Source organism: Gouania willdenowi, chromosome 15 (genome assembly GCF_900634775.1).
Source record: "Gouania willdenowi chromosome 15, fGouWil2.1, whole genome shotgun sequence".
In the NCBI taxonomy this organism is placed as follows: Eukaryota; Metazoa; Chordata; class Actinopteri; order Blenniiformes; family Gobiesocidae; genus Gouania; species Gouania willdenowi.
In genome coordinates this window covers 14787045-14815017 of record NC_041058.1, presented here as the reverse complement: position 1 = coordinate 14815017, position 27973 = coordinate 14787045, and the positions used below count along the sequence as shown (strand labels likewise).

The window sequence follows — 27973 nt, the reverse complement described above, 5'->3', positions numbered from 1 at the left end:
TCAAGTGAATGCTAAACGCTTCTGTAGTATTCAATGCAAAATGCTGCACTTACTGTTCAGCATTGAACCCTGCTGTGGCTGACCGGTTTTGGCCTGCGCGCCATATGTTTGACACCGCTGATGAAGGTCTATAAGCAAAAATAAATGAAAACAACCACTTTCCAAAACAGTGAACACACACACACACACACACACACACACACACACACACACACACACACACACACACACACACACACAGAGGTGGGAGGTCCACCTGTGGAGCAGAGCACCATGATCAACCCTCCTCCTGCTCAACAGGACGCGCTCTGCGCCTCTGCTTCACATTCCAGACTCGCACCGGAGGAATGCAGAGGAAACGACCGCTTTTCTGCTCTCTTTTAGGTGGGAAACCTGAACTTTGATGAGAGTGCTGTTGTTAAAGCATGTCAGTCCCCGCTGTGTGACTTAAAGGGATCAGAAATGTCTCTCCAGCAGCGGCTGGTGCAGCTCTCCGCTGCGTCCCTGGCGGTGGTTCTGGGTCCGGACGGAGGGAAACCCAGCAGCTCCATCACTGTCAGCGGTCGGGAGGTGTTCACAGACTTCAAAGCCCAAAACCTGCACAGTTTCTGGAATAAGAGGCTGGTTAAGGCCATAGCCGAGGTGTTCTTTCAAGGATGGATGGAAAACATGGTGCTTTTCATTCAAGGAAACGCCAATAACTTGGAGGTGGTGAGAGAAGCGTGGATGCGCAGAGCTCTGAGGTCTCCAAAGGGATTCACCATCAAAGCTGTCGGTATGTCATTTTAATAACTTTCTTTACAAAGTGACATTATTGTGTATATCTTTTAACACCATCATGACATGAATGTCACAAGTCCTGCTTTAGTTTGTAATGGTAGAAGCTGATAGATGTCTAAAGTTATGATATATCTCCATTGTTTTTCTCTGGGGTATCAAATGTATTTGAATCAAGGGGCCATGACCAGTCAGACCCTTAATAATAGAATATCCTAATGAAACTACCCTTTTTAATCTGTTTAAGTGCAATAGTGCATGTCTGTTGGTTGCAGTTATTGATTTTATATTGAAATAATTTCACATTTAAATAGTAGGGCTGGAGTTAAAAAAATAAAAATAAAAAATCAATATTCGATTTCAATCGATTTTCCTTTGAATGGCCCGATATTGATTCATAAAATCCTAAAATCGATTATTGTAATATGTCTTTTCTAATGTGTGTAATGTAGTGCTGTGCTTTTTAATAACACACAAACTTAACCAAATCAAATATTGAATTGAATGGCAAATCAAATCGAATCAGGACCTCATGAATTAATTTAATTTGATTTGGGAAATCTGAATCAATACCCAGTTCTGATAAAAAGGTATATTTTGATATTATCCTATACCCCAAAATATTACTTAAATGATTTTGATCAAGTGCTAATTCACTGATTCACTTCGTCCCTATGCTTTTTCTTTCTTTGTGGTTATTAGTTGATGAACTTAACCAAGTGATGGTGTGAGGACAGTTTTCTTCAAAGTACTCAGACAATCATAGATACTCACACTCTGCTGAGAACACAAACTAAACATGTGTTTTTGGAGAAAACGCGTGTTGAAATCATATATATATATATATGTGTGTGTGTGTTTTATGAGTGTCAGTCAAGGCCAGTGTGGCTCCAACCCACGATTGCTTATGAGGGATGTAAGGTCACACAGACAAGACAAGGTCTACACAGCTAAAACAGCTTGGGGTCAAATTGACCCCAGAGGTACACCAATATTTGTTCAGCACATTGAAAAAATGTCATCATGATAATTTTATGATCAATCAATTGTACCCATAAAATTAGGAAAAGTCATAAAATATGAAGCAATAAAATAAACAAAATAAAGTCAATTATTGTTGACGATAAACATTAAATAATGTCAAATTGACCCCATGGATATTAGTAGGGTTAAATGACTAAAGTCCCTTAAAAAAAACAAACAAACAAAAAAAATAAAACAGAAATTGACAACTTTTGTTTTGTAATTGTGGTATTAAACCAATTTAATCAGTTTTACTCTTTACCTCTCTCACTCTCTGGAAGCCAAGCTTAATGTGATTGCCTTGACAATGTTTATTATCGCTCCGCATCCCCCAAAAGTCACCAGGTATGTGTGATCACAGCGAGTGACCAATCGGCTTTGCTTTACAAAACGTTACTGCTGATGCTTGTTAACAAGGCTCAACATTATTGCATCTAAATGACCCTGTTGCTGGACGTAAAAGCAGCGCAGAAACAATAGAGCAGGAAACCGTTGTTGAGCCTCACATACAGTATTGCTGGGAAGAAGGAGTTGTGTGTTTTGGACCTTATAATGGTTTTCTTGGGAGAAACAAAAGATTGCCCACATGTTTATCGTCATGAAATTGAAAGTTTTGCTGGGAATGATTTCTGATTCCTCACTGCATCAACATCTGCTCCAGAAGTTAATCCATAAAACACACAAAGTGCAGAATAACAGAAACAAGGTCCCAGCAACAGTCCTTTTGGCTGTGAGACACCTTCAGTGTGTCTGTCTCAGTGTGTTTTGTCTGGATGAGTGCCTCACCGCTTGTCTACCTGCTTCGACTTTGCACTAAAACACTAAGCAGTGCACGACAAGTAAATTGAGGAATGTGGAGGGGAGGAATAGACCACACAGACGGAGACCCCGGGAGGGCGTGGAGTGATGGAGGGAGGGTGGGGGGAGGAGGTGGATGCTGACACGCCATCCTGCTGCGAGCCAGTTCTTGGCCCTGAGCTTCGACTCGCCACTAAAACAAAAGCCATATGGGCTAAAGGTGATGCAGAGCTTATTATCATGTGGACCACTGGCCCAAAGGTACACACAGCCATGCATGAGCTTACAGTCAATGTGAACCAGGTGTCAGTGTCTTTAGTGCTCAATTGTTTGCATTTCACACCAGAAACTTGTAAGTAAATATGCTGCCTATGCATGGACACGTCCCACCGTCTCCTCCTGTAAGCATCCTTCACCTCACACCAGAGTCATTTGTATGGAAATCAGTCCTGGTACACTGTCAGAGGCTGGTTTACTGCCTCCTCACTGCAAAATGGTCAGCAGTGAATCACAGACCGTAGCCGCTTCTCACTTACCCAGGATTAAAGTTCCCTCTTTTCATGGCCGGTGAGGGACAGGGGAAGTCGGGCTTCCTAGATTGATATCAGGCATGTTGGAAAGGTCTTGACTTTGTACTGGTATAAATTTGTCAGGGTGGAAAAGCGAATTGTTGTAAATTATGAGCTACAGTTGGTTTTTAAACAACCCTATTTCCTTTCTCAGAACAAAGCGAGGCAGGAACGTGACCTTCCCTGCAGCGAGGAGGTTTTTAGGAGATTTAAAAGGGTATTTTAGAGTAGAGCTCCTCAACGGGTGGCGCACAGACATGGAGGACCTCTGATTTTCTGTGATCGCGGAAAATGGACGGGAAACATTGAATTTATGTTCTGAAACGGGAAAATCAATCTCAAAAGCAATCAGACCCGCATATTTCTCTCTCTCTCACTTTATTTAAACTGAGGCCCCAACATGACAGGGAAATAAATGCCTCACATGTACAGTATGTTTGGGACAATATCACGCATTTGCACACTATTTTTTTTACCGGAAAATGGGTGATTGAATGTTTATAAAGTGTGACAAACGGACAAATATGTTCAATTCTGACCAAGACTTATAATCCCGTTCAAAATATCTCGCTATGTGTCACGGTTGGACTAGTCATTATGTTATCTTGTGATTGAAAACAAATGCAGAGCTTCATCTGAAGTGTGTATTTAATGTGTTGTGATGAACAAGTGGTTCAAAGATTTTTATGACTGCTTTCAAATCAGAAAAGGCTCTTGAACAAAGGCCCCTTTGGCTGTTGGTGTATGTCAGTTTACCCGGTGACACATCACGGCAAAAAACATTCACAATCATGAAATTGCGCTGGATACGTCACTATTGCGATGTAATCTCGCACGATTTCAGCATAATATCCCAATTTTGTAAATCATCGGAAGCATATTACAAGTAAAATTAATAACAGTAGTGGACTCTATTAATTTTATGTAGAATGTTTGGTTTCCGGGAAGTTTAATAGCCAGTGAAGTCATCTAAACAGGGAAAGATGATGAAACGGAAAAGGATAACGTGATGTAGAAATGGGTAAACCCTGAAACAGAAATTTGATTCTTTTGAAATGGAAAAACGGAAACCCGAGACATGTTTTCAGTGGCTTTCAGTGCATTGTCAAACACCAACTATTGGGCTCTAAGAAAGGCCTCTGCTTTTCTTATTAGTTTTATATGTTCATCATGTGTTTTTTTTTTCTTAAATACTCTCCCACAGTTCATTCTGTAGCCTAACTATTTCTGAATGTTGGTCCAGGGATATACTTTCATTTATTTTATGTAATATTCAGCTACAGGATATGTATATTTAGCCCCAAATGAAAGGTTGAAGGATAAGCCATTTCTTTTGATTAAAGCGTGCTCATACTTAACATAAAGAATACGTTTAGGAGGGATTTGTATTGTACTAAAGTTTTGTTTCTGTGTTATCTTTGGACCTTAAGTAGGCTTTTCATTTGCAATTGACACATCCACACATTAAAAAAAAAAAAAATACCATGTAGAAATAAAATAAATAAAAGTCGCTTTGACAAGAAAAGTCAGAATTTCTCTTCAATGGCAACTGAGGTCTTTCAAAGGTCCAATTCTTCATTGGCTCTCCCTTTGAAACCTGAGCCATCATAAAGAGCGTTGGCTGGTTGTGCCATGCATTATTCAGAGGTTCCTCTGGAGGAGGAGTCCACAAGTTGAACCATCTATATGTTGTCAGTCATTGGTGTAATGAGGTGTCTTGTTACCATACGAAGCACCTTTATAAACTGTCCACTTTCAACCACTTTGGTATAATTACATCAGATAGATTTTAGTGCAGTCGGGCAAAAGCTCTGCTGCGCAATTCAAGCAGTTAAACTTTCCATTTTGACTGGTATGTTTTATTTAACTGGCCATATCAATAGGGAGTGAGGCATACCTGAGGTGCTCCATTTACTCTTGAGATCATTTCCTGAGCCCTCGGCTCAGCTTTGCCTCATTTCAGCTCTGCTCATTCCCCTTTCCTCTCTTATGTCGCTCCTTTCTTGAGGGTGTTTTGTCAGAGTCTGGAACCACAGTAGTGGTCATAACTCTTCCAGATGTCAGCTTATTAACAATGACACCCCCTTGTCCCAGGCCTTAACCAGTTTAAAAGGCCCACCCTGTCCTAACCAAGCAGCTCAGGTCAGCGGTGACAACCTTCCTCCTGACAAGCGTCCTTCAGGTCAATTAGCTTCAGAGCAACATTTTTCAACTGAAAACAGTGAAACATACACTTTACGCTAGGGCTGGGCAAAGAAATAGATTTAATCGAATTTGTAGATAAAAATTATTTTTATTTTGCAAATTGGTGTTAAAAAAAAAAAAAATATATATAATTTTTTTTTCCCACCACAGTTTTTTTGGACTTTTTTGCATTCTGATGTTAGCCCGCCCCCTCTTTGTTTACATTTGTTTCCCCTTTGAGTAGGCTATATGTGTGCCACAGGCATTTGTTCAATTTTTTTATTTGCACTATGCTGAGATGCTAAGGGAATAGTTTATTATTTTTTTAATTGTAATGTTATATGTTATAAAATATGTAGTTATCTGATTTCTTAATCAGAAAATTTTAAACTACTTTGAAGTTGCTGTTGCACTTTTGCTTAAACCTAGGTGAAAGCTTGAAATTGTTGAATGACAGAGCCTCATTTACTTTTTATTTTGGAATTGTTCAATGCATTTTAACTCTTCAGGACAATCACTGCAAAAAAGTTGCACTTTTGACAATATATCTGATGTCTGCAGTCATTTTTAAGTGCATAAAAAAAAAATCAAAAATTTAATTGAAACTCAAATTATTCTTTAGAAATTCTGAGATTTTTTTTGAGGCAAAATTGCCCAGCTCTACTTTACGCTGCAGAATCCTGCTGTTTCTCACACTCGTGTTTTCATCACACAATTTTTTCATCACAACGTTGTTGTGTCTAATATGTAGGGATGTCCCGTTACAACTTTTTCATTTCCGATATGATACCGATATTATTGATCCGATATCAGTATGAATCATACAAATTTCTGATTTATTTACTTTTTTCGTATCGGGACACCCCTACTAATATGTATGTGTGGCAATATTAGTTATTTCATTTCATTACTTATAATTGGTACGCTGTGTTTTCAATTCAATTCAACTTTATTTATGTTGCGCAAATTACAACAAAGTCTTCTCAAAGCGCTATCAAAATATAATAAGAAGGCAAAAACCCAATAAGATCCACATGAACAAGCTTTTAGCGACAGTGGGAAGAAACAACTCCCCTTTAACAGGAAGAAATCTCCAGCAGAACCAGGTTCAGGGGTGGCAGCCATCTGCTTTGACTGGTTGGGGTTAGCGTACATGAGGACGAACAGAACAGGATAGAGAGATAGAACATCAGAGTGTCCCAGACGAGTATATTTTGCTTTCAGTGTGTATATTCATTCTACATTTTTACCCAATTGGCTCCTGCAGTCTCTAGTTTTTGATTATGGATGAAACTTTTTGTGTTTCTGATGAATACTACAGTGTACAAATTCAAAATCAGGCTTTCTTAGGTTGAACAGTTGGTGCTATTCTGCACACAGAACACCAACTTCCTGTTATAACCTTTCACAACAAGTGTCAGGATTCATTAAAACTTACAATCAACAGATATAATCCACTCCTATTTATTCCTACAGCGGTAAAAGTATCTTACATTTGTTTTTCTTTTCTTTTCTTTTTTTGAACAAGTGTATCTATTAACTCAGGGTTTCGCAAATGGACCCACATTTTAAATCACGACTTAGTTTTTTTTTAGAATTCAACCAACTAAATGTAGTTTTTACTGTAAAAAAAATACATAATAATATGTATAATCTTTTTAAAAACATAAATCTATATATTTTCTTGTGCAACATGCATTTCACAGCATGCCTGTCAAAAGAAAAGTTTCTTTCTAAATGAAAGACAAGTTCAACATGAGAAACAGTAAGTATATATTTATTCTCGACCAGTTGAGGATTACTGTATTAACTAAGTTGTTTTCGAAAGGAATTGTGTTTTTTTCTTCTTGTTTAGCCTCTTGCTAACTGCTAACTCATCTCTGACACTGAGGAAGCTGAGGCCATAATATTTTGTACAGTAAAGCCTTGAAAGTATAACCAACATTGGTCACCAAGGAATTTAATACTTCTGTTCAAAGAGCTTCACTCTCATGTTGGACGCTCCCATTCATTATATTTCTGGTTTATATGCTTAAAAAAAAAAAAAAAAATGGTTATTGTGTGTGAACGCAATCTTGTCATTATATTGTTTGGCTGCAACATCCTTCCATAGTGATGAACAGGAAGTTCAGCCCTGGTGAGAATCAAGCCGACTGGCCCCGGTTTCGGACTCACCCACAGCTGTGAAGAGAACCTGGGCCAACAACAACAGTCCAGGAGGTTCCTCTTTATCGCTCAGTTTATTCACCCTGTCAGCGGCTGTTTGGGTTTCTCTATGGGACTTACCTTCTGAGCAGTCAAACAAATGAGTTGACACAGAAGTCACACTATATCACATTAAATAAATATGGTTTTAATACTACTCTGTATTTACCAGACATCATTATTTCATTATCACCGTGGTCAAACATTGTTAAATTTAAGTCATTTTAATGACAGAAAAGAGCAGAGTGAGAAAGGAGTCTATAAAATTGCTTCAAGTTCTGAGGAAAAGCTGGAGAAAAAAAAAAGATTTTATCTGTGACCAATGACTGTTGGATCTCCTGGAAAACCTGAAATTTGAGGCTGATAAAACCTTGCCAGATTGCTTCATATCATCGGCAATCAAAACCAGTTTCAAACACACATGGGTGGAAAAAGCATCATCTGTGCCTGATTCAGTGGCTCCTGGTTTTTATTCAAGGACACAACAATAAAGCCAATCAGAAAGATGCCAAAGAGTCGGAAAGGCTGAGTTGATCACTCACAGCTTTACTGTCAACAACCAGATTTTGACAAGGGAAAATATCCTAAAGGCTAATGTCTGTCTGTATTTATTTATTTATTCATTTTTAAGGAAAGATTTTTCCAGTTTAAAATGAACTAACGAAAGAAACATTTTCGTTTTGTAGTGAACTTTTACATTATCCTGTCAGGCAATAGTTATGGGTTTTATCCTGCATTATTTAAAGGCGCAGTCTGCAACTCTTATAAAAGTGACTTTTTGTCATTATTGCCAAAGTTGTCACTATGTAAGGTCAGCTTTACATCAAACTAGTAGTTTGTGTGAAAAAAACAGACTCATTGAGTCCCCCCTGCTGCTCCTGCAGCCTTTGGCTGATTGCCAGAATGCACCGCGACCGAACAAAAGGAACCAATCAGAGCCAGGATTGTGTTTGATGGGCTGTCTGACAGCTGTTGCTCACGGTCCGCGCCCCTTTCCTGGGCTGGAGCACCATCTTTGTAATAGTTACACTAGAACTCTGTGGTGCATGTGTTGTTCATGTGCGCGCAGCAGCCTCTGTGTGGGCTGCTGTAAGTGACACTGTGTTGCTGCTGCTGCTGAGGTGTGTGCACACACAGAGAGAGAGAAAAGCACTGCAGTAATATGCTTGTAACAGAGCATGTTATATTACTGTGATGTTGCTGTCGGGCTTATGTTAGCTTGTTAGCTCCTCTGAGGGAGGGACTTTGGAAAGTTTGGAGGCAGGGCAAGAGAACAACGGGGAGGGAGGGGAGAGGTACTATGAGGTAATGGCTTTATCTTGACCTGTCTGAAACAGATTTATAGACATTACAACTCAACTTTTTTCACACAGTAAAGTATTGAGAACAGACTGATGTAGAGTTGTTGTAACAAAGCTAAAGCTTCTAAATTAAATTCCTGACTTATACTGAGGTGTCGAAAATATGAACTTCGTGTTTCATAATTGTTGCCAGAAATATGACTCAAGTGTTACATTTCTGCTGCTGAGTGAAATTTGAAGTCCGCTAAAAAGACATCCCCAGGTGTCAACTAGGTAATGATTGTACAAGCAAAGTCCTTAAAGGGATCCCCCACCTCCAACAAAACACATAATTTTGCACCATATTCATTTTATTAACTTTTTAAAATGGGACTACTTTACCTTTTTTGAGCCTGTGCGCCGCCATGTTGAAATGATGTCATTGATAACGTGAATCGCCCCTTTTAGTCCATTGAGTTCAATAGGAGGTGAAGCATTCAGGATTATTTAGCAGCTTTTTCAGTCAAAATAACAACTTGTGCTGCTTTGGGTTGCAATAAAAATCAGTAAAAGTTTAAAAAGTCAATGTAAACCTCTTTTGTTTATCAAAATTTGATAAACTAAATCCGTGAACCAAAATAATCTGTGACCGTAGAGGGCGACAGATCCAAATCTGCTGTTTCGTAGACGGATTGAAGAAGAGTTGCCGACACAAGCTGCTAAACAATCCTAAATGCTTCACCTCCTACAGAACGCCACTGGCTGAAAGGTGCAATTTGCATCATCACTGACGTCATTTCAACATGGCGGCGAACAGGCTAAAAAAGGTAAAGTATTGTCACGTCCAGGTCTTAGGTCAGGCAAGCAGGGATTCAGCACACAGGTGGTCAGTCCAGGCAGGGGTATTCAAAAACACAAAAAGCAAAACCAAGAGCAACGGTAAATAAGAACAATGTCCAAAAGCAAAAAACACTTGTTATCGAACCAGGAATCACTGGTATGAAACCTAGCCCAGGTCTCAAGTGAATAACGTAGTAAATGTCCCAGCACTAAACTGAACCAAAGCCTCCCCATTTATACACAGCAGTTAATCAATTGCAGCTGGTGCCCGGCAGGAGAAAGTTGCTGGGAGGGAGGCCAAGAGTTCCTGCCTGCCCTCCAAAATAAAACCCCATCCTGACAAGTACTCCCATTTTAAAAGTTAATAAAATGAATATGGTGCAAAATAATGCATTTTGTTTTAGGCTTAGATCTTCTAACAAGGACATTTCAAAGGTTTTAGGCCACAGTTGTGAAAACAGTGGAGTATCCCTTTAACTCACTCAGTGCCATTGACGAGATAACTCGTCATTTGCGTTTTTTCAGGAGGATTACTAGAAAACACCCTGGCGGAGGTCCCTCATCAATATCTAAGCTGTGGGGTGTTGTAGTGACCAACTGTGCCCTGAAGATGGCAGCAGTACATCTTTAGATGAATGATTAGCCACTGATGCTACCCAGCAAAGGAGGAAGAAGCAGGAACAAGTGAGATTATGGCACTATGGAGTGATATTGTCAAGTATCCAGCAGCTCACAGCTTCACATACTAACACAGAACATGTATGGTCATGAGTAGATTATTGATAATGTTGTGATGGTGAGATAAAACCATCAACTAACAGGGCTAAACGGGTCATCTCTGTGTGTCGGGAGGAGGGGGGCGAGGGGTTGCAAAATACCCCCAGCCTGTGAGCCAGGTAGCAAAATAATAGGTGACACGTAGGAGGTAGCAGCGCACCTTTGGATGAGAGATCCTCCATGCTCAGCAGAGCTAAGAGGGAGAGGAAGAAAGGCTTTTACGAGACAGAAAAAGGCGCTATGTGCGAGAGTTGACGTTCCCAGCAGCGCACACTCGACCAGAGCATGTGTGGAACTCATGGATAGTGTGGCGATGGTGAGATAAAACGATATAAAAAAAACGGGGAACGCAGTGACACTCTGCATGTCCGAGAGGAAGAAGAAGTTGCGTGTGTTCAGACTGACGGGGGAGAAACTTGGAGGAACACCAAAATACATTAAGAAATCTATTCAACTCTGACCCAGGTAGAAAAATAATAATAATTTTGCCATCAAAAGCCCGATCTCAGTGTTTTTTTTTTTGTGTTTTATATAAGGAAACCATGTTCAGATGTTAGAGTTGTAACTAAAGCAAAAAAAAAAAAAATAGCTTTAAAGTCACTGACAGGGTTTTTTTTTTAGATAAAAGCTGTTTTGCTCTGAAACTGAAGATTTGTGTAAAACTTGCTCTATTCAACGGCTGATTACAAAAGAACGAAACAAGCCAGAAACAAATTCTTCTTTTTAATGAAAGTAGAGGCCTCAATATTTCAGAATCTGATGTCAGATTTCATAGTAGAAAATATTCTGTGGGTCTTTAAAATCAGTCAAAATGCTGAAAAACGGCTGGCACTGAGGGGGGTAGAAAATCTGATAATGGCTGGCACTGAATGAGTTAAGAGTCATTCATTTTTTTCTCTTTTTTTTCTCTTATAAGACACTTGCTGCAAAGAAAGCTCAACACTAATCTGTGGCTGAAAAATTAAACACACCAGATCTGCTGGGAACAGAGGAGGAGAACATCGGATTGTTACGCAGAAGATGTGTAATGCAGGGATCTTTGCAGAAATGTTACGACATGCAAACAGCAATAAAAGAACAAAGGAAAGTTAGTTTGGTTCAGGAAAACTGTGACTGCAGCGACAAGAACCAGATACGTTGGGGTGTGGTTCTTAAACTCTATGGAGGTATGAAAGTAGAAACATAAAGTGAGGGTAAACTAGTGCGTTCCATCTCTTGACATTTCTGTACATTGTTGTTACGTTACACAAAGAGCTTTGGGCTTATTTACAATGTAACACAACTCTTTTACCTGCTGCTGCTCCTCTGATACACCTGGTCAGATGTGCTTCCTGTTTCACAAGGGCATGATTACAGGGGTTTCAAGTATGAGTTGAGTGCTGGGAGTTTTTATGAGTTGGGTTACTTTTTGGGTGCTGCAGGAAGAGCGATGCTTGTTGTACCATTCTTAAACAACTTGATGTGGCAAAACCTTGAAAGATTGATCAAGTGAATGGATGCTGCAGAAATAACTCGCGTTGTACTCACGACCACACTGTCCGAGACCAAGACTTGGCTGAGACCAGAATGCACCGAGAGCAAGCCCATAAAAATCCATTTCAAAAACCATGACGAGGTTGAACAGTTTAAAAACATTTTCCCTAAAATTTTGATTTTCTTAAACACATTTGACAGACAAAAACAAGGTCTTTCAAAGCACAACATGCAAAAATCTAAATTCCTTGTATGTATTGAGAAGCCACTGATAGTTCCAGAATTATTTTAAATGTCTGACAACATTTTAAGTCAAACATTCATTAATCAGGAACAGTTCCAAGTGCTTCTCCTGATTATCACATTAATGAAATTGAAGAATAGCAGATCAGTGCTGGCCTTGATCCGTACTCAAGACCATCAAAATGTGGTCTTGAGTACTACAACACTATAGATAACGCAAAATAAATATTTAGGTTTAAACCTTAAAACTAATCCCAGCTTTTAAATTCACTTTTTTAAACTTACAGTACATTAAAGTCCAAAGACAAAAGCACATTTCTGAATCCAAGCTGATGCTGGTTTATAGATACCAGTCGGACACCAGTGCTGCTGTCTCTACTTTTTCTTTAGCTTTGTCTTGCATTTGGCAGGTCGCTGCCACAGCAATGGTTTCCATGGCAACTTAAGTCAACACAAACCTTTCTGGGCTCTGCCTCGTAGGTCGTGAAACCTCTTTCACTTCTTGTGTTATCCGTTGCTTCATTGCTTGCATTTAAATGCTGACATTTAAAGTCAATGTTGAGTTCCATTCTATAAAACTCTGTTGTGGGGTTAATCTCAAACAAGTCTTTTCTCTCCTGCACTTCTTGCTAAAACACACATCTCAGTGGCTGACTTAATATTTAACCCCCTGCAGTCGAACATGCTGAACTTTTAATGGTGTGAGGTTATACATTTACTTTGTGCCTGAAGTTTGAGCTTCAAAAACGCAAGAAAATTACATCAAGGGTGGGTGGAGTGCTTAGTATTTTCTTACCTCATAACAACATTGCCTGGGTTGGGTTTCCAGGGAAGACCTTGTATGTGGAGTTTGTTTGTTCTCACTTTTCCGATGGAGGTTTATCTAAACACTCCACTTTCCTCTAGTAAAGTGGTTATCAAACTGGGGTACCTGTACCCCTAGGGGTACTTGAACACCTCTCAGTAGGTACACAGAAACATGCACACAGACTTTATTCTCATCCATCAATAACAATTTGTGGCACAACTCTTTAAAATACACCAAAAGGTGTAGTTAAAACTCTAAAATGAGCAAAACATCATCAATAAATGAATAAAAAAAAGCCTAAATTGAAGGTTAATGTTGGACGAGACACAGGAAAGATTTTAGATGAGCCGGCAGACACAAATAAATAATGTACAACATGATCTGAGGTAGGGCTGGGCGATATATCGAATATACTCGATATATCGCAGCTTGTAGTCTGTGCGGTGTTGAAAATGACCATACCGTTAAACTCGCGGACTTTTTTTTTTTTTTTTTTTTGTTTTGAAATGTCATCTTAATGACAACATGCACAAAAGGGCACTATTTGTTTTAAAATATTGTAGTGGCATTATGTACAAAAAGTGCACTTTAATTTTGTGTTTTGAAATGCCATGTGAGTTGCATCCTGCACTAATGTCTTGTTTTGAAATGTCTCTGTGACAATTTTGCACAGAACGTGCACTTTCTGTTGACAATTTTATGTTTGAGCCACTCACTAATAAATACAGTTATGTCAACTTTGACTTAGTTGTGATATCCCCTTTTTTGCATGAAAGTTTAAAATTGGCATATATTAATGCAGTATGATCAAGAATGTTTTAATGTAGACATATAGAATCATCATACTGGTGTGATTTTGTGCATCAAAGTGTTAATTCAAGGGTAATGCAAAATATCGAGATATATATCGTGTATCGTGACATGGCCTAAAAATATCGCGGTATTTATAAAAGGCCATATCGCCCAGCCCTAATCTGAGGCTTATTTGCAATAAGAAATAAAGGCTAAGAGGTACTTTTTTTTGTGCCGACTTTAATGTTCTTATAGATTTTACGCTGTTGAATGTTTTCTGTTGCACTTTTTGATCATGTAAAACACATTGAGTTGCCTTGTGTATGAAATGCGCTATACGAAATAAATTTGCCTTGCCTTGCCTTACATGGGGCAATACATTTTGGGAAACACTGCTCTAGTATCAAAACAAGAGTGTTATCTTTGGTCATGGATATCTAAATACAAACATTAGCACTGTTGTATTGGCTTGGTTTGACCCATTACTTGTTCATTTACTAATAACGCACCGTTAGCTGTTGATTTTTTGGAGGAAAAAAAACATGTGAGAATCTATCAAACAGTACGCACACAGTAATCAGACGTTTTCATGGAAACATTTAGAAATGATGGTGATCTCGATGCTATCAGTGAGTGCAGGAAAAAGTCACACGGTCGGACTGAGAAAAGGTTTTCTTGCCGCCACATTAAGGTTGTGATTGGTCTCTGAAGAGATCTTTTCACTGAGTTTATTAGGCCATTTAACTGCTACACCCACATCTGTGTGTTCTGTGGGTGTGAAGACACAAACTCGTAAAGCTTCTTTGAAAAAAAACAGTGGGACACACACACGCAGTAGTGGGAGGGGGTGTTTAGAACATACCATACAAAGGGAGGTGGTCATAGGACAAGAAGGAGAGTTAACACATGAATAATATCTTCCATCTTTCTCCATTACACTAAATATGACTGTCTAGAGGTTTGACAATGTTTCACCAGAAACTTTGGTGAAATTCAGCTGCAATGAAGTGTGTCCTTCCTGAGGTCTGCATGGAGGTTACGCAGGGAGGGGCTTTTGGCCTGCATTTTGGGCCGGCCACAAGTTCATGATGAATGCCAGGCAGTGTGTGCCTAATTAGGGACGGAGAAGATTAGCCTGTTTGCTTACCGGAGCCTGGGAGATTGGACGATAGCAGGGAGAGAGATAAGATGGTGTGTGTGTGTGTGTCTCCAGACAAGATATAGATTAGAAAAAAACAGTTTTAGACTGTTAGGAGTTCAACTGCAGATACAAAAAGACCCAAAACTAAAAAGAAGACACTATTTCCTTATAATTGGTTTCTTTGGGTCACAGTTTGGTGTATATATGATATTGTTTTCTGCTGATGTGATGCTTAGAGCATTACCTTATAAACACAAAGGAAAGTTTTCAACTACATAAAGTTACCAAAGTAAATAAACAAGAATTAGAGACAAGATTATGGACAGTTTTGTGGATTTCTAACATATTTCTGGGCTTAAATGAACAGCTCTATCTGGCAATGCAACTGTGTGACACATGATCTATGTGAGTATGGAGATTGTGGGAAGTAGTAGCCTAATCCGATTTGCTCTTTTACATCCTCTCTTATCTGATCAATAACAGAATTACACCACCATATCTGTGGAGACTTGGCCCAGGTTTAATGTAATCAGGTAGAAGTGTTCACATGATACTCACATTTTTAGCCTGGATTCATTGTAAAGCTTTATGGGCTAAATGCGAACATAAAAAGCATGTATTATCTTAAATACTTGTTTATCATGATGGATATTTAATCTTCTGCAGCCTAATTTATCCAATTCAGGACACAAAACATATTATTGGTGATACTCTATATTATTCATATGCTTTTAGACTGGGACTAAGGCACTGGGAAAGGGCTCCTAGTGATAAATATGGAAAAACAATGTTAACGTATACATGTATACATTTATATAGTTTGTACAAATACATGTGACACTAAACTAATCCTCTTCCAGACGTCCACTAAACTCTTACATACTATTTTACTCTTAGGAGGGTAATTCAATCATTGTTATGTTTGTAGTGAAATGTGACTCATGTGACTCTGAGGCCGACTGACAGCAGAGCAATGTAAATACATGTGTTATTGATCAGTGTCAAAAGGATCTCAGCAGAGACAGGAGGAGTGAATGTCAATCATGGCCGCACAACGTGACCCATCAGTGTTTCCTCCGTGGCTCATTCTCACATGAAGCTTTATGACATCAGATTTAATCAGACTAAATATTTAGTAATGGTTGTCTTTTTTTCACCCTGCACATGTCCACACATTACACTGTGTATGACTTGTTAGTTATTTTGTAGTTGCAGGAATCAACATTGCATCTGTGAACTTCACTGGGCACTATTTTATGATCTCTGCTTAAATAAACACTTTTTATTCGCATATGGATTCATTAGAGCAGTGTTGTCACAACCCGAGGGTTCCGTGAGGTAGTGAGTGTTTTAATTTTATTTTATTTTATTAAAGATGATTCCATTCGTCGATCATGCCAGTGTTTGGATGTGGGGTTAGTGGATCTTGTTTTGTTTGGTAATGCTAAGGCCGTCAGATCGAGCCCTAAATGAGTGTTTATATCAAGTTCAAAGTTGAACAGTGTTTTTTTTCTGTCATGACAGAACAGTAGGTCTGAAGTTTGTGTTGTTGTGTGAGTGAATAGTTTGCCCCTCCTCCTCCTGTTTCTTACTCGGGTGTTGCCTTTTTCCTGACTTTTTTATTACCTACTTAAAGCGTGTTTGGTCATTTTGTTTTTTTTTCGATTATTTGTGAAAGAAAAAAAATAAAACAAATGCGTCTTTAGCAGAAAAAACGACAAACTAAAGAATGTGTCACACGAGTATTGTTAAGAATTTCAAAAGGTATCTGACACATTTTAAGTTTATAGGTCACTTCCTGTTTGTACAAACTTGGAATGTGATAAGAAGAAAGGTGCTTTGCGCTGTTTTTAAAATGCATTTTTCAACAGTTTTGTAGGACGATGGCTTATCACTTGTTTAAAACGTTTTTTCGCTGTCGCCCCTGTGCCACTGAGGGCAGTTTCCATGGCAGCCAGCAGGTATTCACGCTGCGTATGACAAAGGGTGTAATGTTGGTGTCCCAGTCTTAGATTACACCAACACAGAGGTCTGTTCCACCTGTAGAAAAGACAGTTACAGCAGCACCATAGTGCAAAACGTATTCAACACAGATCCTTACTTGACCCCATTGTATTATTGCCTTCAATTTCTCTTCAATACTTTGGTTAAGGTGATTTTTTTTTTGTCTTTCTTGGGTCTGCTATTATAGTTTGTGCTCCCATCAGATATGATTATCGCTGGGATAATCAAATGTGAAGTAAAACACAAACCTGTTTTTTGGAACACTCAAAATCCCAAATACTTGTGTAATTTAGACAAAATATTCTCTCATGCTGACAGGGAACAGCTGGTTTAACTGGTTTCTGTGTTGACGACTCCCCAGACATTCCTTTAGGAAGCGAACAACAATGAGAAGTTAAGTCAAGCAGGCCCTGTGAGGCTGCCATTGAGATGTCTGTCTCTTTGAGATAAGCTCTGAGTGAGCTCGGTGCTGATTGTTTCCATTTTCTTCCAATCTTTGCCTTTTGTTTGACCTAAAACGTAGCTTGATGTGGTTTCAGATGCCATTGAAGGAACTACCGTACGTTTCTAATCAAGGTCAATATCATATTTGTTTTATTTAAATACTTCTTTTTATGCTTTTAGTTTAAAAAAAAAAAGAATGAGATGGCAACATTATTGTAAACCATCTTCCTCTATCATTGAAAAAATATTTGTAAATAATTGTAATAATTGTGTTTTTGTCTCCCATGACAGGTATATAAACACAAACGAATTCTATATTTTCATCGTCAAAGGTGCAGTCAGCAACTCTCAGATCCCTCTCTCCCCCTCTCTCCCCGCTGATCTCTTGCCCTGCCTCCAAACTTTCCAAAGTCCCTCCCTCAGAGGAGCTAACAAGCTAACGTTAGCCAGACAGCAACATCACAATAATATAACATGCACTGTTAAAAGCATATTACTGCAGCGCTTCTCTCTTTCTATGTGCACACACCTCAGCAGCAGCAACAACACAGTGTCACTTACAGCTGCCCACATGGAGGCTGCTGTGCACACGTGAACAACACATGCACCACAGAGTTCTAGTGTAACAATTACAAATCAAACATAATGTAAATCAAGCAGTAGTAATTACCTTCCAAGCAGAAAAGTCCCCAATTCCATCTTCTACTCCTCCACACCATACACTGTAAAAAAGATGGTGCTCTAGCTCCGGGAAAGGGGCGGGGACTGTGAGCAACAGCTGTCAGACAGCCCATCAAACACAATCCTGGCTCTGATTGGTTCTTTTTGCTCTGTCGCAGTGCATTCTGGGAGCAGCAGGGGGGACTCAATGAGTCTGTTTTTTTCACACAAACTACTAGTTTGATGGAAAGCTGTCCTTACATAGTGACATTTTAGCAATAATGACAAAGTCACTTTTACAAGAGTTGCAGACTGCACCTTTAACTTATATATTGTGTGTAATCATCAAGCCAGAGATATTCACCATGTGTAGATACGTCGTTGTGCGTGTGGTACATGTGTGCTCTGTCACACTTCAGCATGTCACATGTTTGATTAGCTGTTTATTTTCGTCTCTTTGGACATAAGTGGTTCAAGTGTGATGGCTGTAAATGTTTAGTTTAGATCAGGTCAGAGCTTGGCAGCGCTTTCAGTCAATGCCCCACGGCTGGTGGGAGAATCACCCCTGCGTGTTCCAGCTCAAATGTGAAAACAAACATTTAATTCACAAAGAGACGTAGTGCAGAATGCCAAGTTTTTGTCTGCAACAGCATTTGAGTTTTGATAAAGAGCATGAGTGGTGTTTGTATTTTCTGACTAAAGTTTGTTTTTTTTTTTTTGTCATTTTTTATTCATTGTGATTAACCTGAACATTTCCAGTTACGTATTTTGAGTTGTATCTGTGCAGTTTGTCTATTTTTGTTCGTGGGAACACTAGAAAAATGCAAATCTTTCATTATCAACTGTAAGTGGTGGTGAGTTTTAAAAACTACATCGGCAAGGGGTGGTAAAAAAAAAAAGTAATTTTAGGACATATTGCAATTTTTTTGGTTGACGATATTAAAAAACCATGTTTCTTCCCAGAATCGCTTTTTTAAAGAATGTTTTTATATGTCATCATAGGTTCACACTACATGTAGTGTAGTGCACTTCAATGTGCAGCCTGACTGACTTGAATAAAGGGTACGATTCAACTTTTGTTTTTGTATAAGGAAAAATAAAGGAAATTTAAATCGCAATATTGGTTAATGAATGTATTATGTAACACGTTCATGTGCAGTTAAAATAAATGTCAGACTGATTGACTTGAGATGTGCTTTGTTTTTTGGAACTATGACGCATACTGTTTTTTGAAGTACTGGTGTATGATTAAACTTTTGTTATTAGATAAGCTTTTAAAAAAGTACGTTTAAATCGCAATAACCATTACTGTTGAATCGCAATATCTAATAAATCAGAATCTTTCCCATGTATCGTGATAAAATCGAACCAGGACAAGAATATACTGTCCCAGCTCTAATATGATATCCATGAACCTCAGATGTATGCCATGTCTTTAGGGTGTTTTCTTCTTGAAAAATTCCTCCAACAGGATGCCACGGATGTAATTTTGTGTTTAGTTTATGTTATGATGACAGATGCCAGTATCCCCTCATTTCAGCCCCGAGCACACTTCATATCATGCGATTCAAAATCCACTATTATCCTCACCGTAACCACATCACAGCTTGGCTCAGCTCCAACCAAAACTAAGTTTAATCTAATCGAAAACATCTCAACTGCACTGTGAGCCAAGAACTCCACAGCTGCCTCCAGGAATACATCTATTGCTCCATGTTTGAATCGTAGTGTAGCGGGGAGAGAGTTTGATGATGACACTCATTAAGCTCAGATCTATTTCAGCAACATCACATCTGACATCTTCCTGGCTCACTTAGAACTGAGTTTGGCTGCAGCTTAATCAACATGTTTTGTCTCTTTCTTTAGAAGTTGCCTTAACCCTAAAACACTATTGGCTGGTGATTTTCACCCGAGCCAAGGTTTTTAGATTATTTTCATGAAGTCAGAGTGTCTTGGGTTCTGGGGTAGCTTCAGCATCTTCTCTAATGTTTTTAGAAGATGTGGATGTTCCCCTACTCGGAAGCTCACTTCTTCCTACAGGCACACGTTCAGGATGTCTGTAAAGACCAAGTTTTCTTAGAATTTTTTGTTCTTACATTCCTAATTTTTCATTAATTTTGGTTGATATTTTTACAGTCCACCCATGGCAGAGTCGGTGCCAGGCGGTATTAAATAGGGGGCATTAAGAAAACTGTGGGGGGCACAACATATTTCAGACAGCAGATTCTCAAGCTTCACTTCCTGCCCTCCATCTGAATTTTGCGCTCTCGCTTTGTCGAGATGCAGCAATGTGAGTGACGTCACGTGAATCAACAGAGCAGGCCATAGACATATACACATTCTATTGGCTGATCCTAACAACAGCTCTAGCGTACGTTCAATAGCACAAATGTAAAACAATTACACCACAGTTTATTATATCTATGGAGCAGATTCCCGTTCCGCTGTCAGTTGCGGTAGCCGATCAGATATCTTTGATTAATAAAAAGCTCCCCAGACATATTGAAAATTTTAATTGTAAAAATTAAATACAGGACAAACAAGAAATAAGTTTAATATTTCCCAAGGGGAGCAAAATGTGTCTGCAATGAACAAAGTGACAATTGTGGCATCTTTTTATTATCTTTTATTATATTTTTTAATTATTGCTCACTTTAAAACAAAGTATGTTCTTGCACTGATAGTTTGTGTCTTCACAAGAAAACATATTGACAAAACATCAGACTTTTGACCCTTATGAGGTTATACTGAATGATTTTATATTCTTATATCTTCGTTGGCTCAATACCTGTGACCATCAATTCTAATTCAGGCTGTTTTTAAAAAGCATTTTGCACCTCAAGTAAATCAAGTAATTCAGTGTTTTTGGTGAGTAAGATAAAATGTTTACCGTGGACTTAAACTGTGGTTTAGTTTTTGTCATTTCAAAACTTTGTGGTTTGTGTTTTTAATGGACTGTTCCTGTTCGTTTATAAGTCAAAGACAGTCTCAGTGTGCAGAGACGGTCTGATGTTAGGGATCATGGTGATGTAGGGGTCGTACATGTTTCCAAGACAAGTCTTTTTTCTTCATCTTTCTCACTTTCAGTAACATGTTTACATAGGGGGAGCTCTGAGACGAGCAGGGCGGTGTGATACAGGAGGCAGGATACCAAATCTGCATAGCAGGCAGACCTGTGGTCACTCCTGTGGTAGAAAAGGAATTCTGTGGTTTGTCCCAACACTGGAGCTATTTTCAAAGCTGTCGAGCATGGTTGGTGTAACTCACATAAATAGACCACCTCAGTCATGATCTAAAAGGTGCTTAGGACAAGAATGTCAGCTTCAGTACTTGGATTTGTTTTTACTGCCAATTCCAGTCCAAGAAAGACCTGTTTTTTATCCCTCACCCTCAGCCCACCTGTTTCCTGTTTCACCCACTTACCTTCCTTCTTTATATTTCAGGTGACCTGTCTCCAGTGCAGATGTCACCCGTCCCTCAGTCCCAGTTCATCCCATTGGCTGAAGTGTTGTGCTCCGTCATCTCAGACATGAACTCCTCTGAAATCACAGTCAACCAGGAAGCCCTTATTAACTACATGAGCAAAGCCCATCCAGGTAATCCACACCACAGTGTTTGACACTTTAGTTACCACAATTTCTCTGTTTTTAAAAACTTTCTGGCTGAGAGTAAAACAAGATGATGGATGACAGTCACACCATCTGTATAACGCTTCCATCAGCCTGTTATTCCAGTTTAACAAAAACACGTGTGATAAATGATGTATTACACAAAACCAGCAAGCTGGACTCTTTACAGGATCTCACAGGGTTCATTGTAAACTAATTTTACACTTACTTGGACACAATGTACTGTTAGTTCTTAGCTTGAATCTGATGACTTCTAAGGAGCAGTCATTGTTCATTTCATTAAAGATAAAAGTCAAAGCAGGATCTTTAAAGGGGAGTGACTTAATAAATACACTAGGCTAAAAACATAATTTCTTGGTAAATGAAGCCTGAATTATGCTACTTCCTCACAAGCTACTTTGTCAATGTGATGTCGTTTTGTGTTGTGTGTGTGTGTGTGTGTGTGTGTGTGTGTGTGTGGTTACAGAGGGGCATAAAATAGTCTTCAAACATCAAAAATATTCAGTCTAAATATATGCAACATGAAAACAAAGTACAAAAGTGTAACACTGATCAAACTGTTGACTTCAACCGTAATGCCAGGTCTGCGATCGGTCATCGTTTGCTTTTAATGAAACACACACAAACTGTAAGTTCAGCGTAGCGGTAATAACAGGAAACACCCATCTTTTGTCCATGATTGGACTCAGATTTGCGGTGCTTCACGTGTGGTGCAGCCATGAAAGGAAATAATCAAAAGCTTTCACCTTTTTTGGCCATCTGGCTGAAGGTGGACCAATCACAGTCCTTTTGGTTTTCGTCTCCTCAACGCGTAGTTAGGATTGTTTGGAGGTGCGCGTCAGTTTTCAGAGTAGGGGTCTGCATTGACTCAAAGGGACGCGTAGCTACAGCGTTAACGTGACGCAGAAGCATGATTTAGGTTTTAGCAGTTTGGCTAATTCATTTACCAAAGCTATATTTATGTTTGACAATAATATTGATGTTGTTTGACTCTTCTTCCTCCTTTTTGTGTTTCTCAGGGATAACCATCCCCACACAGGACATCCTCTACAGTGCTCTCGGCACTTTGATTAAGGAACGCAAGATTTACCATACAGGCGAGGGTTATTTCATCGTCACACCGCAAACTTATTTTATCACCAACAAAATGGTTGGTGAGAAGAACTGGTGGACCTCTGGATCAGCTGATGATCCACCTTCACCTCCTCCCATTACCTACTTACTCAGCAACGAAGTCTGTGTTGAGACAGCTCCGTCACCTCCTGTAGCCCACTGCAGGTCCTGCAGCTGTTTTAGTCTTCTCCAAACGTCCACCAACATCTCCACTACTGCAACCACAACAGTCCCACCATCCACTGTCCCAGACCAGCACTCAATCTCCATGTCCATAAGTGAATGTCCAGGCAAGAGCCTAAGGTGGCCTCGACCGTTAGATTCTAAACCCACCATTCAGCATCAGTCTACCTCCACAGCTGCTGACTGTCAGACAAGTCAGATTAGCAAAACAACAATTTCTACGAACGCCAATGTCCGCAAAGACAAGGATAAACCAGGGAGGAAGTTTGGTCTTAGTTTATTCAGAAGGAATGGAGGCAAAAAGGAGAAACCAAAGAAAGAGTATGCATCATTCTCTGGTCAGTTTCCCCCTGAGGAATGGCCCGTAAGAGACGAGGATGACCTGAACAACCTACCTCGAGACCTGGAGCATGCTATCATCAAACGCATCAACCCAGAGTTAACTGTCGACAACCTGACACGGCACACCGTCCTAATGAAGAAGTTAGAGGAGAGAAGGGAGCGAGGCATGGAGAGAGTGATAGACAGGGGTCTGGATAAAGATGAGAAGGGAGTTGACAAAGGGATGTCTACTGAGCTACTCATGACTAAATCCAGGCATCATCACTCCTCCAAGGCAGGGGGAGGGAAAAGGTCTACTCAGAAGGCCTCTCGCAGCAGGAGAAAAGCCCACTCATCCAAAGAGAAGCAGAGGGAAAGAGAGAAAGAAAGGGTTAAAACTAAAACTCCCACATGTGCTGACTATTATCCAGAGGGTGAGGATTTGATTCCCACCAGGCTCCGAGAGGAAATCCCTGTTGATGAACCCGATCAAGCCAAAGAAGGTGTAACTATTGAAGGTAAATATCTTTATAAAAAACGCATTGAAAACCCTTTCCAGACACCCCCAGTCAAAGATGCTGAGAGTGTAACGCTTGGCAATAGAGAGCGACAAAGACGAGAGGTGAAAGAGGGAAGGCTGGAAAGGAAAGCACGACCGAGTCACAGATCCAAATCCTGGGATCCTCATCGAGCCAAAGTAATGGCAGCAGAGGACGAGAGTGGAGGGAAGTTTTCCACATATGGGCATGGTCACGACAGTGGAAATGGAAGGGATTTCATTAATCATAGTAAGATTCAACTAAATTTAAAAGTCAACAGAGAACTATCATTGGACTACAGCTCAGCTTATCCACAGAGCAGCACGCTCAGAATTGAAGACAAAGTGAGATATCAGAGGGAGGGAAACTCTCATGACAGCTGGGAGAGAGAAAGTGTTTTCCAAGATGTACAGGAATGCCACAATGTACACGATCATCATCAGGTTGAAGCTGTTGATGTCCCAAACAGTCAACTGTACTCAAATACACATGCAATGATACCTACTCAAATCTATGAGCCTGTTCCAACCCAGTCATATGATTCAAATCTGCCTTGGCCCAAAACCTCTTTACAACGGAAACACTCGCTGACAAACTCAAACCCACACAGGGAAGATGCCCTGAGGTCTGATGAGCTCCAACAGGAGATAAGTTCAATTTCCATCAGTAACTGTGAGAAAAAGAACAAAAGCCAGGGAGTGACACAAAGCAGCACCTTCTCAGTACGAGATACTGATGGCCTGGTGGAAGATGATTGCAAGTTCTATCAGAGACTAGCTTCACAGGAAGAGGATGACACCTGCAGCTCACTTTGTCTAAACGACAATGAGGTTTCTGATCCTGCACAAGAGTTTCAAAGAGCTGTGCCTGATTACCATAGCCACCAGTTTGATTACCAAGACCATGAATCTGGCTTACAATGTCAGGGGCCACACCGACACTATTACAAATCCAACTTTAACCAAACTCAAGTCGCTTTGATTCAAGATTCTACAAGCAGCATTTTGAAAGATTCAATTTCCTCAATGAGCCATAAAAATAGTTCCCTTATTACTCTAAGATCAGGAGACTCTAGATGGGGAACACATCATTACCATCCAAGGACCAGCTCACCAAGTACCCAACACGACTTCAGTCCAGCACGAGGCACATCCATTCCTGTTGAACCGCAGCATGAGGATAACCTTGATCTAGATGCTTCTGAAGCACGTGAAGTGGCAGACAGTAGCATCTTTGACTATTGTCAGACCAGCGAGGCGGATTCAGACACAGAGACTCTCAGGAAGTCAGCCGACGAGGGGGATGGCGAGTCAGCTCACTGGGCAGCCGAAGCTGAGGATGTACACGATAAAGAACATGCTACTCAGACGCGTAAAGCCATTACGATGCCTCATAGTGCAACAGAGCCGAAGCCTGGGGAATCAGTGGAGATGCTTGAGAACCAGAGCATCACAGGAGACAGTGGGATTGACTCCCCTCGGTGAGTGTCTCACTCTTTAACACACAGCACCAAAAATACAACAAAAAAGACAATTCCTGGCTTCATTAAAGAGTAACTAAATCCCTCCTTTCTCCTGACCTGCCACTAGAGGGGATTTTAAAAAATGCCTTGATTATGGGCGGGGCTCCTGGAGCAGTTAAGACACGCCCAGTCTATACTATAAAATCTCCAGTGAACAATCTATGCTGTGTTAACTAGCTACTCATTCAGTATACCTCTCTATTCACTATTCTCTCATTCTAACCTACTCACCACAGATTGCAGAGCCCACAGGTGCTAGGTTTTGTCAAAGGGGTGGGGCTAACAGTGCTTTTTTTGTGACACAAGATGGTCCATAAACGTCACATGATCTTGTTCTCAGCCAATAGCAAAAATCAATTGTAATAGCCGGGTTTCAACCCACAGAAGGTCACTTCACTCAAAATTGAAATACTTTGTCTAAAGGTTGAGAGTTGGACCAGGACAATCAACAGCACTACTTCATACCCAAATACATTTGTGTTCAGCAGAAAAAAAGTGATTTTGGGGTTTAGTTACTCTTTAAAGGCTCTCCTATACAACAGACTAATATTTTTTTTTGTGTGATGGGACTGTTAAAAAGTAAACGCTGCACTGAGGTCAGCTAACATCATGTCTGTGGTTGGCCTTGCCCAAAAGATGTGTTTTTTTTTTTTCTTTTAAGGTAAATTGCAATAAAGCTGAACAAACACCTTCTGCGTTTAGACAGAAGGAAGTAATTTTTGATAATTAGCTGTAATTGCTGCACAGCACTTAAAAGCTCATGTTATAATCAAAAAAAAAGAGAGAGAGAGAGAGAGAGAAGGAGACTTTTTTTCTGACATTGAACTCACCCTGCACCCCAGGGATGTTGCTTCTGAAAGAATGTTATTCACAATATAAATCATTTGCCCCTACAGGACCCGTGGGAGTCTGGCCTCCAGCAATACTGTCATTCTTGAGGGTCTGAAGAGAAGAGGATTTCTACAAAACTTGGAGAAGCTGCATTCGAAAAGCAGCACAATACGACCACAGAGCTCACTGCTGCAACTAACTCCGGTCATGAATGTATAGCAAACCTAACCCTCTCTGTTACACTCAGAAATATCTAATACTGTAATAAGGGATACACAATGAGCCCTACTACACTAGGTGTTTGTGTCCAGTTGTACAGTGTATATGCTTTTGGTTTTGTACATAGGTGTATAACTAATAGACCAGTACAGTTGAAAGGGCCACAAAAAAAAAAAGTAATAAAAACCTTCCATGTACCAGTGCCTAAAATATTCTCGACATTAATAAAATCGTACCATTTCTTTCCTTTTCTTTTTATGTTGCATTTACAATGAATAAAGCTGTGCATCAATCAATGTGGGTTGTTAATTCTAGTGACATTCGTGAGAAATGGGAACAATCATAACAGTTTTTGTTCAGTTTTGAGTATGAAAAAACAGAAACATGTATCACTGTCAAAGTTTGAAATGAACACTAAGTGCATTTTGCCTGTTGATTTATCGTGATCTTTTCATGACAGATTTTTAATGTGACAATGCACCACCGCCACTCCTATTAACAAATGAAGTGCTAAACCTTTCCCATTTTTATGCCAAATTGTGATTGAGTAGTCGTACACAGAAAACTGCCCATTTCAAACTTATCGCTACCAAGAGTAATGGATCAACATCAAAATAAAGAACACATACAAATAAGCTCATGTTGGAGACTGATAAGAGGATGAAGTGCTAGCATTAACCTCCTCTGGCTGGGCCTCCATCTCTTCCTCTATGTCCTTTTTCTCCTCTGTGGATTCCCCCTCTCATACTCACGCTCACTTTTCTTCTGACTCCTTCCATTTTGGTAAGGCAGGTGAACTTACCAGCAAATACCGGGTCCGGGTAAAAGTCGGAATTCCGCTGGAATTCTGTCACATACACACACAGTATAGCCTTCCGAAATTACGTCAGAATTCCGCCACACACACGCAGTATGGGTTGGGTTAGGGCAGGGATCTGCAACCTTTACTCTCAAAGGAGCCATTTTGCCTCATCTCACCTGGATTAAAGTCCTCCTGGAGCCGGAAAAAAAACCTTCTCAATGAAGACAATACAGTGAATGAAATTCTATACAGTTAAAAAGACATAGAATAATGTTTGATTTCATGATTTGATTTATATTGAGCATGTAAATGGCAACTTAAAAACAGATTAAAATAAAAAGAAATAGATTAACATCAAGAAATAACAACTAAACAGTATCTTGCATCTTCAAATTCTTACACATCTCAGTTTACATGAACACAATGTTATATAAAGAAGATTATTTTTAGGCAAGGCAAGGCAAGGCAAATTTATTTATATAGCGCATTTCATACTCAAGGCAACTCAATGTGCTTTACATGATAAAACATTCAATTGTTTAAAATCAATAAGAACATTTAAATTCATCAGTAAAATCAATTAAAATCATCAGTAAAAACATCATTACATCAACAACATGACAAAAAATCTCTCTCTCAATCATATGCAGTAGAGAAAAAAAGTGCCTTTAACTTTGATTTAAAAATGTTCACATTAGATGCTGACTTCAGCTCCGCTGGCAGTTTGTTCCACTTCTTTGCAGCATAACAACTAAAAGCAGCATCACCATGTTTACTGTGAACTCTGGGCTCCACT

At 39.6% G+C, this 27973-nt stretch overlaps 1 protein-coding gene across 1 annotated transcript; it reads left to right on the top strand.

The window, feature by feature from the left end:
• Positions 1–462: 462 nt before the first annotated feature.
• On the top strand, positions 463–26606 carry stox1 (storkhead box 1). Its single transcript, XM_028469610.1, has 4 exons — positions 463–775; positions 21462–21614; positions 22667–25283; positions 26222–26606. Exons 1-4 carry the CDS (start codon positions 463–465, stop codon positions 26373–26375), a joined length of 3237 nt encoding a protein of 1078 aa, XP_028325411.1. The 3' UTR covers positions 26376–26606.
• The last annotated feature ends 1367 nt before the right edge of the window (positions 26607–27973 follow it).

Coding starts and splice junctions, on each gene's coding strand:
- stox1 (XM_028469610.1), top strand. CDS start 463: ATGTCTCTCCAGCAGCGGCTGGTGCAGCTCTCCGCTGCGTCCCTGGCG. Junction 21,615..22,666: donor CATGAGCAAAGCCCATCCAG/GTAATCCACACC, acceptor TGTGTTTCTCAG/GGATAACCATCCCCACACAG. Junction 25,284..26,221: donor AGTGGGATTGACTCCCCTCG/GTGAGTGTCTCA, acceptor TTGCCCCTACAG/GACCCGTGGGAGTCTGGCCT.